At 40.4% G+C, this 12,389-nt stretch overlaps 1 protein-coding gene across 8 annotated transcripts in view; it reads right to left on the reverse strand.

Annotated features, from left to right (window-relative positions):
* Positions 1 to 1,822: 1,822 nt before the first annotated feature.
* Positions 1,823 to 12,389, reverse strand: part of ARPP21 (cAMP regulated phosphoprotein 21) — a 263,033-nt gene continuing 252,466 nt past the window's right edge. For 6 of the 8 annotated variants that reach the window (XM_014574051.3, XM_014574047.3, XM_075921806.1 and 3 more), the window contains 2 exons: positions 5,211 to 5,362; positions 1,823 to 2,624 (listed from right to left, as the gene is read on the reverse strand). In XM_014574051.3, coding sequence (XP_014429537.1) covers positions 2,367 to 2,624; positions 5,211 to 5,362 — 410 coding nt within the window. In that variant the 3' untranslated portion in view covers positions 1,823 to 2,366. The remainder of the gene's footprint in view (positions 2,625 to 5,210; positions 5,363 to 12,389) is intronic. The other 2 variants (XM_006124005.4, XM_006124004.4) reach the window with 1 other exon arrangement.

Genomic DNA, 12,389 nt, shown 5'->3' on the forward strand with positions numbered 1-12,389 from the left:
GTTCACTATGACCCTCAGATCCCTTTCTGCAGTACTCCTTCCTAGACAGTCACTTCCTATTCGGTATGTGTGAAATGGATTGTTCCTTCCTAAGTAGGAGTCTTTGCATTTCTCCTTACTAAATTTCAAATAGATGTACAGAAGCTGAAATCCCATAATTAAAGGGAAGAGACAATTACATACTCTTATATAACTAAATTAATGGACATAATTTGTTTTATCTTGGGGATAGAAATGCTCTTGAACATAGATAAATCTTACTACTACAAATGTATATTTGTACTAGGGTTCCTTTAAATAAGAAAGGTCTTTCACAAAGTGCTTTTCACAAAAAGTCTGTGCACAGTTCCAACTGGTCTATAGAAGTTCACAGCTGATCAGTGGACTTCTCCCCAGTGCCCGAGTACAGGCCATACGATTATTCCAAGATCATTCATTTACCCACCCAGTACAGTCATCACTAAGGTGGAATACAGCGACTCCAAGTAACAGTTTTAAGAATCAATGTGAAGAATAACTCTCCAAATGAAACTGAAGTGGGTAGTTTAGTGAACCAAGATTGTAATGCTAAGAAAAGTGTAAGAATTTCATAAATCTTTTAACAGTCATCTCAGCCAATTCTGATTCTTCTACACGATGAATGTGTTATAAGATTCAAGGTGACAAATGCAGAAGCCACCCCTGCTGCCTGAACAGAATGGCTCAGACCCTGGGCTACAGGCAGAGCAGCCTTTTCTTGCTCCCTTGCTGCAAAATGGCACTAAAACTTGCCACAGCAGCATCTTTGCAATGCAGTGTAATTCTGAGGTGTTATGGCAGCATCAATGTAACTCTTAAACCATCCTCATTTTTTCTGCCAGGGGTAGTAGCCTGGCTGGGAATCCCTGTGCTCTCCCCAGCTGCAGTAATAGCCTCTCCAGCCACTGTCAGCACGAGTTGTACCCAGTTTCAGTATGCTCTGATTTGTATCTCGGAATAGGCTCAGAGTAGGAGCTGCTAGGATTCGGGGAGCATAAAGGCACTGGAGTTGGAAAAGGTGCAGAGAAGGGCAACAAAAACGATTAGAGGTACAGAACAGCTGTCACCTGTGACGAGATTACAAAAGGCTGGGACTGTTCAGCTTAGAAAAGAGACGACTAAGGGAGGATATAGTTGTGGTCTATTCAATCAAGATGGTTTGTGGAGAAAGTGAATAGGGAGGTGTTATTTACCCGTTTAAAAACACAAAAACCAATGGTCACCTGATGAAATTAATGGGCAATAGGTTTAAAACAAACAAAACAAAGTTCTTCAAAAAATGCACAGGCAGCTCTTTGCCAGGGGATGGTGTGAAGGCCAAAAGGGTTAGTGCATTCAGGAAAGAATGAAAAGTTCAAGGAAGATAGAGCCATCAATGGCTCTTAGCCAAGATGGTAACGAATGCACCACATGCTTTGAGTGTCTCTCAAACTCCAACAGCCAGATGCCGGGACAGAGGGGATGGATCACTCAAAATGCCTTGCTCTGGTCATTCCCTCTGAAGCATCTGGCACTGGCCACTGGAAGAGGCAGGATATTGGGCTAGATGGACCATTGGTTTGACTCAGGGTGGCTGTTCTTATGTAGCTTAAGATTATCTTTGGATCCTCTTCCCAGCTGCAGTGAACACTTATTGGGGGCAATGGAGCACCTGTTCCAGAATCTTACACCTTACCAAATGGACTCTGAACCTGTATGTTGAGATACAAATTAACAGCTTTCCCATTAACTAGAGCAGAAATCAGACAACACAAATACCAAAAGGAGAACGATATTCAAAAAGAGAGAGTAGAACAAACAGGTGGTAGAAACATGACCTTTCTTCATGAGGTCAAATAGCTTTATTGTGATTAAACACTACAATACAGTATATGTCCATAAAAAACTCTATAGTGTATATAAATTATTCCTTCCATTCAGCAATTCTTTTTGTTGTTGTTGTTTTTTAAATTTCCATTACAGCTTTGGTACAATGTGATTTTATTATATATTTTTAAATACTTTTAGCTTCACAAACTCAACACAAAGTACAAAACTAATCCGAATCAGGGATATTACAATCTACACAGTGGTGTTCAGTGGTAGGAAAAAATCTTACCTCAATGAATTCATGTCACTAGCTAAGCTATAAAGGCATACCTAGCAGACATGACAAAAATATGCACCATGAACCAGCAAACATTTTTTAATTTATTATTTTTTACAGAATTCCAGCAGCAATTGCTTGAGCACTGTCAATACTTATGTCCCAACTGATTATCCTGTTGTGCTCCTCTTCATTTGAAGGCCATGAGTTATTTGTCAAATAATGCACCGCTATCCTTGTGTATTCACACTATGCCACAGTGTCAGTACTTGACCTGCCACCCTGTATTGTTAATACTTGCACAGTTTGTCCTGCAGCTGGCAGTGATAACTGGAACGTTATTGGAGGGGCAGTGTGGGGCAATCAACCTTAAGTTGTTCTGTGGAGTGGGAGGTATAACATTACAGTAAACAGGCATTCCAGTGGCTGTAATTGTTCCTTGACCTGATTGATTAGGTAGCATGATTGGCTGTTGATATGATTGTTGTGGCAGTCCTTGAGAACCCTGCGTCATTGGCACCTAGGAGACAGGGTATAAAAAACAAATTGGTAAATTAGAGCCAAATGAATTAAAGAATCCCCAGTGTATTCTGAATTGCCCATTCCCTTTTACTTTGATTTGCATATCAAGTGTATATTACCAAGCATAGCACTTTCTTCTATTTAGAATGTCCATGGAATATATTGTGTATTAGTGACAGGTTGAAGTAGAAGCACTGATCCACCAAGTTAATTTTCTACTGATGTAAAGCTGGTGGCCCCTCAAGGGTTTTACATTAAGGTATACGTCTAGACTGCAAGCTTCTTTTGAAAGAGAACATCCACATCTCAAAACCGTATCGAAAAAGTGATCTGCTTTTTCAGAAGAGAGCGTCCAGACTGCATGGATGCTCTCTTGAAAGAAAGCCCTGATTGCTATTCACGGAATGGCCACTAGGGTACCTGTGCTTTTTTTGATTACCTCTTCTTCTGAAAAATGTCCCTGTTCTTCCTCATAATTTGAGGTTTACCAATGTCGAAAAAAAACCCTGCGATCTTTCGATTTAATTTCAAAAGAACATGGTTGCAGTGTGGATGCAGGTGAAGTTTTTTCGAAAAAACAATGTAGTCTAGACATATCCCAATGGTGTCAATTTACTGTTTTATCTTCTGCCAAGGCTGGGCTGGCCAATTGCAAAGCAGCTCCCCTTCTCATCTGTTGTGAGCAGAGCTAGTAATGGGAAATCAAGCCTACAAATTATTTTATTTCTGTTGAGACAAAATCTCACCTACTTGGTTTTGTCACTGCAAAGCTAGGTGTGATTCTAAACAAATTTCTGTTCTGTTTGCACATGGATGAAAGGTTTTTGAGGGCACGTCTCATCCTTATACTGGCAAAAACAGGGATCTTTCTATTTGATGTAAGCTCAGGTGGGAGCCTAAAAGAAGGGAGGTTTTTGTCGATGGGGTTTTTACCCCACACTTACCCTGAGGGGGTCAATACAGGCTAAGAAGGGGGCCAATTAACCAGACAAGCCATAGCAGAAGGTAATCAGGTGGCTTAAGCCATTCCCTGACTGAAAATAAGGGCACGTAGCTGAGGAGAAATGAGCTGGTCTGGCTTTATAACAGCAGGAAGATAGCTACAAGGAAGTTGTCTGCAGTCATTCTCCGGGTGAAGTGTTTGGAGGACTACAGAGCTAAAGAGACCTACATTAGTCTCTAGAAGGAGAGAGTTTGATGGCTGGCAAACCTAGAGATATGGGGGAGCCAGAAGGCTAGGAAAAGCTCAGAGAAAAGGCAGTAAGGGCCAGAATGGAACAGACATTGGCTGCTAATAAAAAGATCCCTGACCTGAAACCTGGAGTAGAGAGTGGGCATGGGTTTCCCTACCAACCGCTGAGGAAGTGAATGGGACGACTGCCTGAGCCCATCCATAGAGATAAGATTTTGATGTCCTGGTATGAGAGGACACATGTGACTTGACTGGAAGGCTAAGCCATGGTCACAGATGAGCAGTGAGACAGAAAGGAGGTGTTGGACCGGGAATCAGCTGATCCCTGCAGTGACCAGGAGGAGGCATACTAGCTGGCGGCCCCTTGAGGGTGGAGCGGGAGACTGTCTCACAATCAAACAGTCATTGTTAAAGGATTCCTATGTTAGCCCATTTCCATTACCACTGAATTGTCTAACTAATTTGAACAGGTTAAAGACATCAGCTGAGATTTCCAAAGCTGTTTATCTATATAGGTTGCAACACTCGGGCTGATTAACCTACTAGTATGCAGCATAATCAGCTGAACCAAAATTTGCCCCATATGTTATATTATCTCACACTTCTGTCTTTAACCTAAGCAGAGGGTCATTTTTGCCCACAAACCTGGGCAAAACACTCTCTACCAAACACTCACTTCCCTTCTCTGCCCCCTCTGCCCTATCTTTCCAGGAGAGTTAACCTTACACTTTGGTAATAAGAACAGATTATGGAAAAGATGAGAGGCCTTGCAACCACTGCAGGATTTTGAAATGAATTAATATGCCTTTGGCTTTCTGTGAGGAAGTGGAAAATAGAAGCATTTAGAAGCATTCTTGTCACCACATAGGCCCTTGTGGTTCCCTCAGTCAATCCAGCTAAAGTAGGGCAGTCAAGAAATCTGGGTAAAATCCAGTTACTTCTTTTCTTCCCAAGTCTAACAAACTCAATTCCACATGGGTAGCCTGTCTACCAGAACACACAGCATAAAGTCTGTTTGAGTGTGGGACAATCTCCCCTTCCCCTGACATTGGTGCTGGAATGAGGGGGAGACTGTTTCTCTTGTGTTCTCTCTCTCTCTCTCGCTTTCCAATTCCAGCTCCTCAGGGAAAGAACCAAGGCTTCCTTTATATCCAATGCAGTGCTGACCAGTTTGGCCATAATTAATAAATTATCACCTTAATGTAGTCTAATGTAAAATGAAAACAGAAGTACAAGGCAGATTAAAAATCACGTAAAGAGCACAACATTTGAGTCCGAAGAAACCTGAAGCTAGCAATAGGAAGAGACAGCCCTCGCTGCATGAGGTGACATTACCATATACTGTAAATATATATTTTCCAAAGAGAGAAATTCAGTATGGCTTATAAGTACCTGATAAGACGACATGGCTGGATACTGAACCATCATGCCTTGCACCTGATTTCCCTGCTGATTATTCATCAGGTTCTGACTCTGGGGAGGTTGCTGCATTCCCATGAGTCCTTGGAACCCTTGTTGCTGATTAGGCAAGACGGGCTGATAACCTGAAAGAAACAATCATTTTCAATTGTCTATGAATCAGTCACTGAGGCAAAACTAAAGCCGTTTAGAAACCCCCCCACACCTAAATAACAGGTTTTCCCGTCACATGTCCTGTGCAATCCAATGCCCTTTGAGAGAACCATTAGCAGATATCTAAAACTAGGTGAACAGAACACTCAGGAATAGAGGCAAATTGACAGTTCTAGAAGATGAAACATAGTATTTAGACATAGAACAGGAATCCTGAGCCAGAGTCATCTTTGAGGGAAACTTAGCTGAAACCTCAGCATTTGACGTAAGACCCTGAACAGATATTCGTTTTTAATAACTTTTGGCCACTTTGAGTTAAATCCTAGATCCACTGAACTCAGTGGCAAAAATCCCATTGTTTTACAGGGTTTTTACCTTTAAATAACTTAAAGGTGAAAATGTTATCTATTGTGTGAGCCATCAAGTCTTCAGCAAAGTGGGAAGGCACTAGCAGAAATTAGAAAGGGAAAACAATTTTTTATCATTACGCAGACACACTTCTGCTTCCTCATTAGGGTTTTCATTATAGGTCTGTCTCTAATTTATAGCTAGTACATGCTAATGCTCATATTATGCCCTAGTGACTTCTTCTGTGCCTAGGTGGTGTGTGTTCTTTGCTTTGCTCCAGTATAAATAAAGCCAACATACAACAGACCAAGAAACCAGCATAGAGAGAGAAAAAATGGCTTCTGATTTGAGTTACTATCTGCTTTACATGCAAACCCACCACAATGTTAAAGGTTTGAAAATTTCGAATGGGATTTCTGCTTCTGTAATGTGCTTCCCTTTTAGGTTAAGTGAAAGAGCTGAGGCTGAGAGATTTGCAATGTTTACAGGCCAGGATGGCATGGAAAGTAGAGAAGGAAGAGAACCAGGCTGTGACCAGTGGCAATCTTAGGAGATAGTATGTGCCAGTGTCAGTGGTTTCATTAGTACCATATGAACAAGGGGATTGGAGAGTCTTAATGGGGGGGAGGGGAGAGTCTACCATCAGGAAAGGCAGCAATGGGGGGGAGGGGTTGCTTATGTTGTACGGAAACCAGGTGTGGAGAACAGAGGCATCCCAGCCCTACAATATATCTTCAGTGAAGGAACATTGTAAATCTGAGCTTATTTTTCCTTAATAATACCTCTTCTGCTCTGTTTTTTGTTGTTTGACATTGTTATGCACAGCACTGCACTTTGCACTTTGCAGTGGTTGTCTCTGAATAAGCATACTTCAAGCAAATAAGAATTACTGCACAGAGTAAATATTGTTATTTCCATGTGACAATGTAAGTGTCACATCTGCTCCATTTATATTCATGAATACAGTGCGTTTTCAATATACTCCACAAATTGAAAATCATCATCTGGGCATTTCTTGATTATATAAAGAAATTTAAAGTAAGCAACTGTACTATTGTGTGGTGATAGCTTTCCTCTAAAGGTTTTTATACAGGAGAAATGTGTGGCACCTCTGACCAGAATTTTTGGCTTGCTTCACATTAAATATGTTTTTCCAATAGATATGAGATCAGCTTCTCCAGTAAATCTAACCTAATGAAAAAGATTTAATTCCCTTGGCAACAAATTATTTTGGCTGGAATATAGAATCATACCTCTCTCAAATGCGCTGGGATTATTAGACTCTAATTTGCTGATTTTTTTCCCCCCCACATAAACCTGGTATCAGCATATTGCCTACTCCTATAAATTATCAACATTAGAAATGTGAAATACCGAAAAGGTGTTTGCAGAATGCATACATATGTATGTTTCACATCCTCATCTGTCCCTGGGTAACCTCTGTTTGGGGTGAGGTCATACATTAAAAAGCCTATCATCACAAAAATGGGGATTTGAAGGACAGAGTTAAAACATCTGGAGTCACCTAAAAGCGGAAGCAAAATTAAATCATTTTAGTTCACCTGTTTTTCTTCAAAGTACCACCATCCTTTAAGTCTACTAAGAGGCAGTCAACTGAGGAACCAAATGACAGCATATAGTGGAAGTGGGCAAGGATATACAGGAAAAGGACATCAGACAGCAATGTGATACACCTGTATAGTATGGCAATTGGTGCTCTACAGTACTGGGGTCAAACAATGGAAACCCTGCTGTTATCCCTCAAATGCTATGGGATTACCAAAGCTATATAGTTACTCATGGGCTACTCATATGCGTTTTCATGTCTAGTTGATCTTGTCTATTTCCACTGAATGAATGAGTTCAGTGATAGGTAAAATTGCTTGTTAAACCTTGACTTCAGCTTATTATGATGTGGATCCACTATGTATCCATTCTTATGCAGAATATGTAGGAATCAACCCACTAGAATACGATGCCTCATAACCTCAGCTTGAGCAAATCCATACATAAAAATCACTACTACATTAACAAATGAAGCACTGGCTAACACTTAATGATATGCCTATGCTACCAAAGCTTATAACAGGTATGGACAGGTGTTGCTTGTGAGGGGTCAGATCAGAAATGAGATCCCCTGGACAGCACAACTGCTACCTATTCTACATTCTGCAATTTTATATTACCCCATAATATTTTGACTGAGCAATTTCTCCTGCTCAAGGGCATTTTTGCATCTTCCAACCACTGCCTTGTGTGATGCTGCTCCACTGGGAGACACAAAGGGTCTGATTCTCATTTACACTAAGGTCTCTTTGCTCTGCTCTCATAGCACAAAGGGGCTTCAAAGTGAGCACAAATGTAATCTAGGCACACTTTTCAGCCTCTTCTCGTTGTTGGAACAACATAAAAGGGCCTTAATGTAAAGGAGAATCAGGTCCAACGTCTCCTGGAGCTCCCTTTCTCTGTGTGTCTGTGTCTGTGTACACACCTGTCCCCCACTCTTAGAATCCTTATAGAGGTACAGTGTTGTTTAGCCTGCCAGCTCCCGTAGGATTTATGTAGAGGGATGGGACCCTACCTCTTTTCCTTTCTGGATAGCTATTGCTTTCACTTGTGGACAGAGAGGCAGGCCATATGCGAGCCTTTAATTAATACTGAACTGATTCTGGTGGGTTTTTTTAAAAAACCATTCAGATCTTTTTGGCTATAATAATATCATGAATGTTACAAAACATGTCATAATGCAGCACGCCAATAGAATATGAGTTGGCACCATTCTATACCAAAATAAAACTCCTTATTTAGGACTCCCAATTCAAATGTGTACAGCTGAATGGAAGCGACTTGCTTATGTCCCAGGGGAGAATTTGGCCTTTTCTCATGTAAAATACATGCACAAATACAGGAAGAGCCTACATGCCACAAACATAACAAGCATAATGAAATTAGCAAAGTGAAAAGTATTTGACAACTGAACAGATGGGTAACAGACTTTAAACAAAGAGAGTTCCTTAATTCCTAGCAAGATTTATTAGCAAGATGCAAACATTATGGAAAATTAGATTAACTGACTAGATGGTTTTCTGCTTCAGGAAAAGAACAGGGAAAGAGACATTTTTCACACCCTTTAGCTATATATATATTTTTCTGCAGTAACACATGTATTCAATTGACTTTTGTTTGAATGCTAGAATTTCACTGCACTTTTGAAAGTTTGACTAGGTACACAAATATGTAACATCTTAATGGGTCTTACTCACAAAGGAGATGACAAAGTTTTGGAGTGGCACCGGTGGTGGTGAGAGGCAGTGGAAAAATGATGCTTGCTTCATCAATATTTATTTTGTTGTATCCAGGATATTCTACATGGGCCTGATTTAAACCTCAATTGCTTCCTTGGAAATTGGACCAGATCCTATACCCTGCTCTCAGAATAAATATGTATGACTGATCAATCCCATTTAAAAATGTATCTGAAAAGGCTAAAGTGTGCTCTTGATACACACATACAACTTCCCTGTATTCCAACTGGAAATGTTTGCATGGACTAAGGGAACAGTACGGCATTTAAGTGTTTTTATTTTTGAAAACACATCTATTTTACACTATCTCTTGTCAGACCCTTTGCGTGCCAAGACATCAGGAACCGCTACACAGTATGTAACAAATACACTGTCATGGCAATTAGATATTCAACTACAGATTTCAAATTTGAGCAGAGAGATTCCATTTTTTATTAATATGAAAAGGACAGTACACAAGTCTTCATCTGAACTGAAGCTGTTCATCCATAGAGATGCTCCTTCATTTTTTATATAGATATATATAAGCCCAACAAAAACAAGGAATCCTTGTGGCACTAACAAATGTATTTGGGAATAAACTTTCACGACAATCTTTAAGGACTTCTCATTGGTTTTGCTGAAACAAACCAACATGGCTACCCTTCTGAAACTTGTGAGTATTTATACTAGCCGGACATCAGGAAATAATGGCTTTTATACTATTTGGTGAAGACTGTGGACCAGGATTCAGGAAACCTGGGTTCTGGTCTTTGCTCTGTCAAAGCTATCCTGTGTGAACTTGTGTAAGTCATTTAATTTCAGTTTCTCTTCTGTAAAATGGGAATCAAACTCTTCCCTAACTTCTAGGGGCACCATGAGGATAAATTTACCAATGTATCTGCAGCACTCAGATATAGTACTGGGATTATGAGCCCCATAGAAAAACCTACAGATTTCACAACATATCCCAGCATATAACAAGCAAACCCACAGTATCACACTCTCTCTAAATTATGGTGTACACTGTTTTAGTTATTCTGAAATATTGGTCCCTTATTTTCTTTTTTTCCTGTTTCCACTTCGTGTTCTCAGGCAAGATGTCAAGATGGAAATATTAGGTCAGCACATCACAAAGAGAATCTGAATCAAGCTGGAAAGCAACACTGCTAGTGTGAAAAATGATTAAAAACTATTACTACTACTTTGTTCTTTTGCTTTTCAAGGGCACTAAACTGCATATTGTTTTTTGTAACTGCAATATGATCCTGCATTATGGGCACCAAAGAGAAAACACAGAAATTCAAACATAAATGGAGATGTTCATTCTAATGGGAAATATATATATATTTGTTCCAAGAAAACAAGGTAGAAATGGAATAGCTGAATTCATATGCTGACAGACAGCTAGTCTCTGTCTGACACACAGAAGCCATTCAAAGTTCTGTGGAAGAGAGTCCAAGAGCATAAATTGGTGTAACTTTGGGTCCTTTAGGTGTGAGTTTCTCCAATTTGAGCCCCCACATTATACATCACCCTATGAAACTGGCTTATGTTCACCTTCAAGGAAACCCCATCCTTTTGCAAAACTGACAAGGTAAGTTTCAGCTTGATTTCCCCCTCATGAAAGTGTAAATGACACAAACTGACCTGTCTCATTTCTTTTCTAAGTTTTGGGTTTGTGGATGGGTCCAACTTGCACCATTGGCAACATTCCCTGCCATGGGCTGGTATCTACATCCCCTTACTGCACACTGGCCAGGTAGCCTATGGCACAGGAAAAGGATGAAGATGGGATAATTCAGAAAACTTTATTTTATAACCTTCTCAGAGAGATCACACAACTATATTATCCTAGCAAATCTTTTATTGGGGGGGGGAGGAAGGGGAGATATACATCTGCGATTGCTATCTTACAATATTATGTACACAGCAGCAGTTTCAATCCTGCATTCAATGCTGCCACACTTTTTGCATGCTATTTATTTTTAGATGAAAGTGAAAAAGACCACAATGTTGTGAAAATGGCATGAAGAACTGATTGAACTGCCTGAACAGTATCACATCACTGGGTAGAGAAGCACATATTCAAACTGGATGGGTTCCAGGTGATCCGTAAAGGGACACGAAGTGGAACGATGCTTTTTGCAGCAATAGTTTTTCCTTCAGACTTGCTCTTTTGCTCATTAGCTTTCATACTACATAAAGTGTAATCCTTAAAAGCCTTTTTACCATCCCCTGAGAACATACATATGTGGGTTATTTTCTAATGGCAGTACACATCAGATGAACCATCCTATTACAGCAAGCTCCAGGGCCTCTTTACTGCAATTATATCATCCTGCTCCATGTTATCTCTGCTACAAAGGAGGATTTTTTAAAATCAGGGCAAATATGAGAGACACTGTTAAACAACCAGAGGAATGAACCGTGCATGGAATTTCAATGAATGCCTCAGAGAGAAAAGGAGCCTTGGATTCCAGTCTAAATGGAAGAGGCTGTCATAGTGTTGAGGTAATTCTCTGAACCTTTATGGCCCATATCACCACGCTGACAGTCAGATAACTTAAACATCCCAGAGGGAGACAGACAACATGAAAGGCCCACAAATGTTTTAATAGCTTAATGAGGCTATGGAGCTTAAAAGGGAAAATGCAGCAGTCTCACGCCTCTGCCAGCCACGTAAGCCATAATTATGATTAAAGCAAGTTTGGTGCTCAACTTGTTTTTGCATACATCCTTTATGACTCTTTCCTTACCCCCAGCTTCGGAATTGTGGCAAAGATTAGCAAGGTAGCTTTATAACTATATCAACACTTGCTTAGGCCATATTTATACAACCACTTATGTCAGCAAAATGTTTGCTACTTAGGGGTGTGAAAAAAAACAAACTCCTGAGCAATGTAGATTTTGCCAGCAAAAGTGCACAGTGTTGCATTGGCAGGACAGCTTCTCCTGCTCATGTTGCTACTGCTGCTTGTTGGGGATGGTTCAATGATGTTGAAGGGAGAGCTTTCTCTCGTTGGCATAGAGTGGCTACACAAGAGATCTTACAGAGGCACAGCTGCATCGGTACAGCTGCACGGCTGTAAGCTCTCTAGTGCAGACATATCCTTAGCCTTTAGATAAAGAAGATTTTGGCTGGCAAGTCTCTGAACTTCAGACTGTGCTCCACTCTCCCACATATACAGAGCTCTTGCAACTAAGTAGTGTTATTGATCTCAGTGTATAAATTCACAAAGTGGTTTGCAGGAAGTAGTTTTAGCACACACTGTTCTTTCCTGCCCCACCCTTCCCCCCCATAGATTTGCCACAGAGAGTTCTCAGAACTATAATGAGCCAAGCTTTCTCAGTTTAAATTCAGAAA

Source organism: Pelodiscus sinensis, chromosome 2, assembly GCF_049634645.1.
Source record: "Pelodiscus sinensis isolate JC-2024 chromosome 2, ASM4963464v1, whole genome shotgun sequence".
In the NCBI taxonomy this organism is placed as follows: domain Eukaryota; kingdom Metazoa; phylum Chordata; order Testudines; family Trionychidae; genus Pelodiscus; species Pelodiscus sinensis.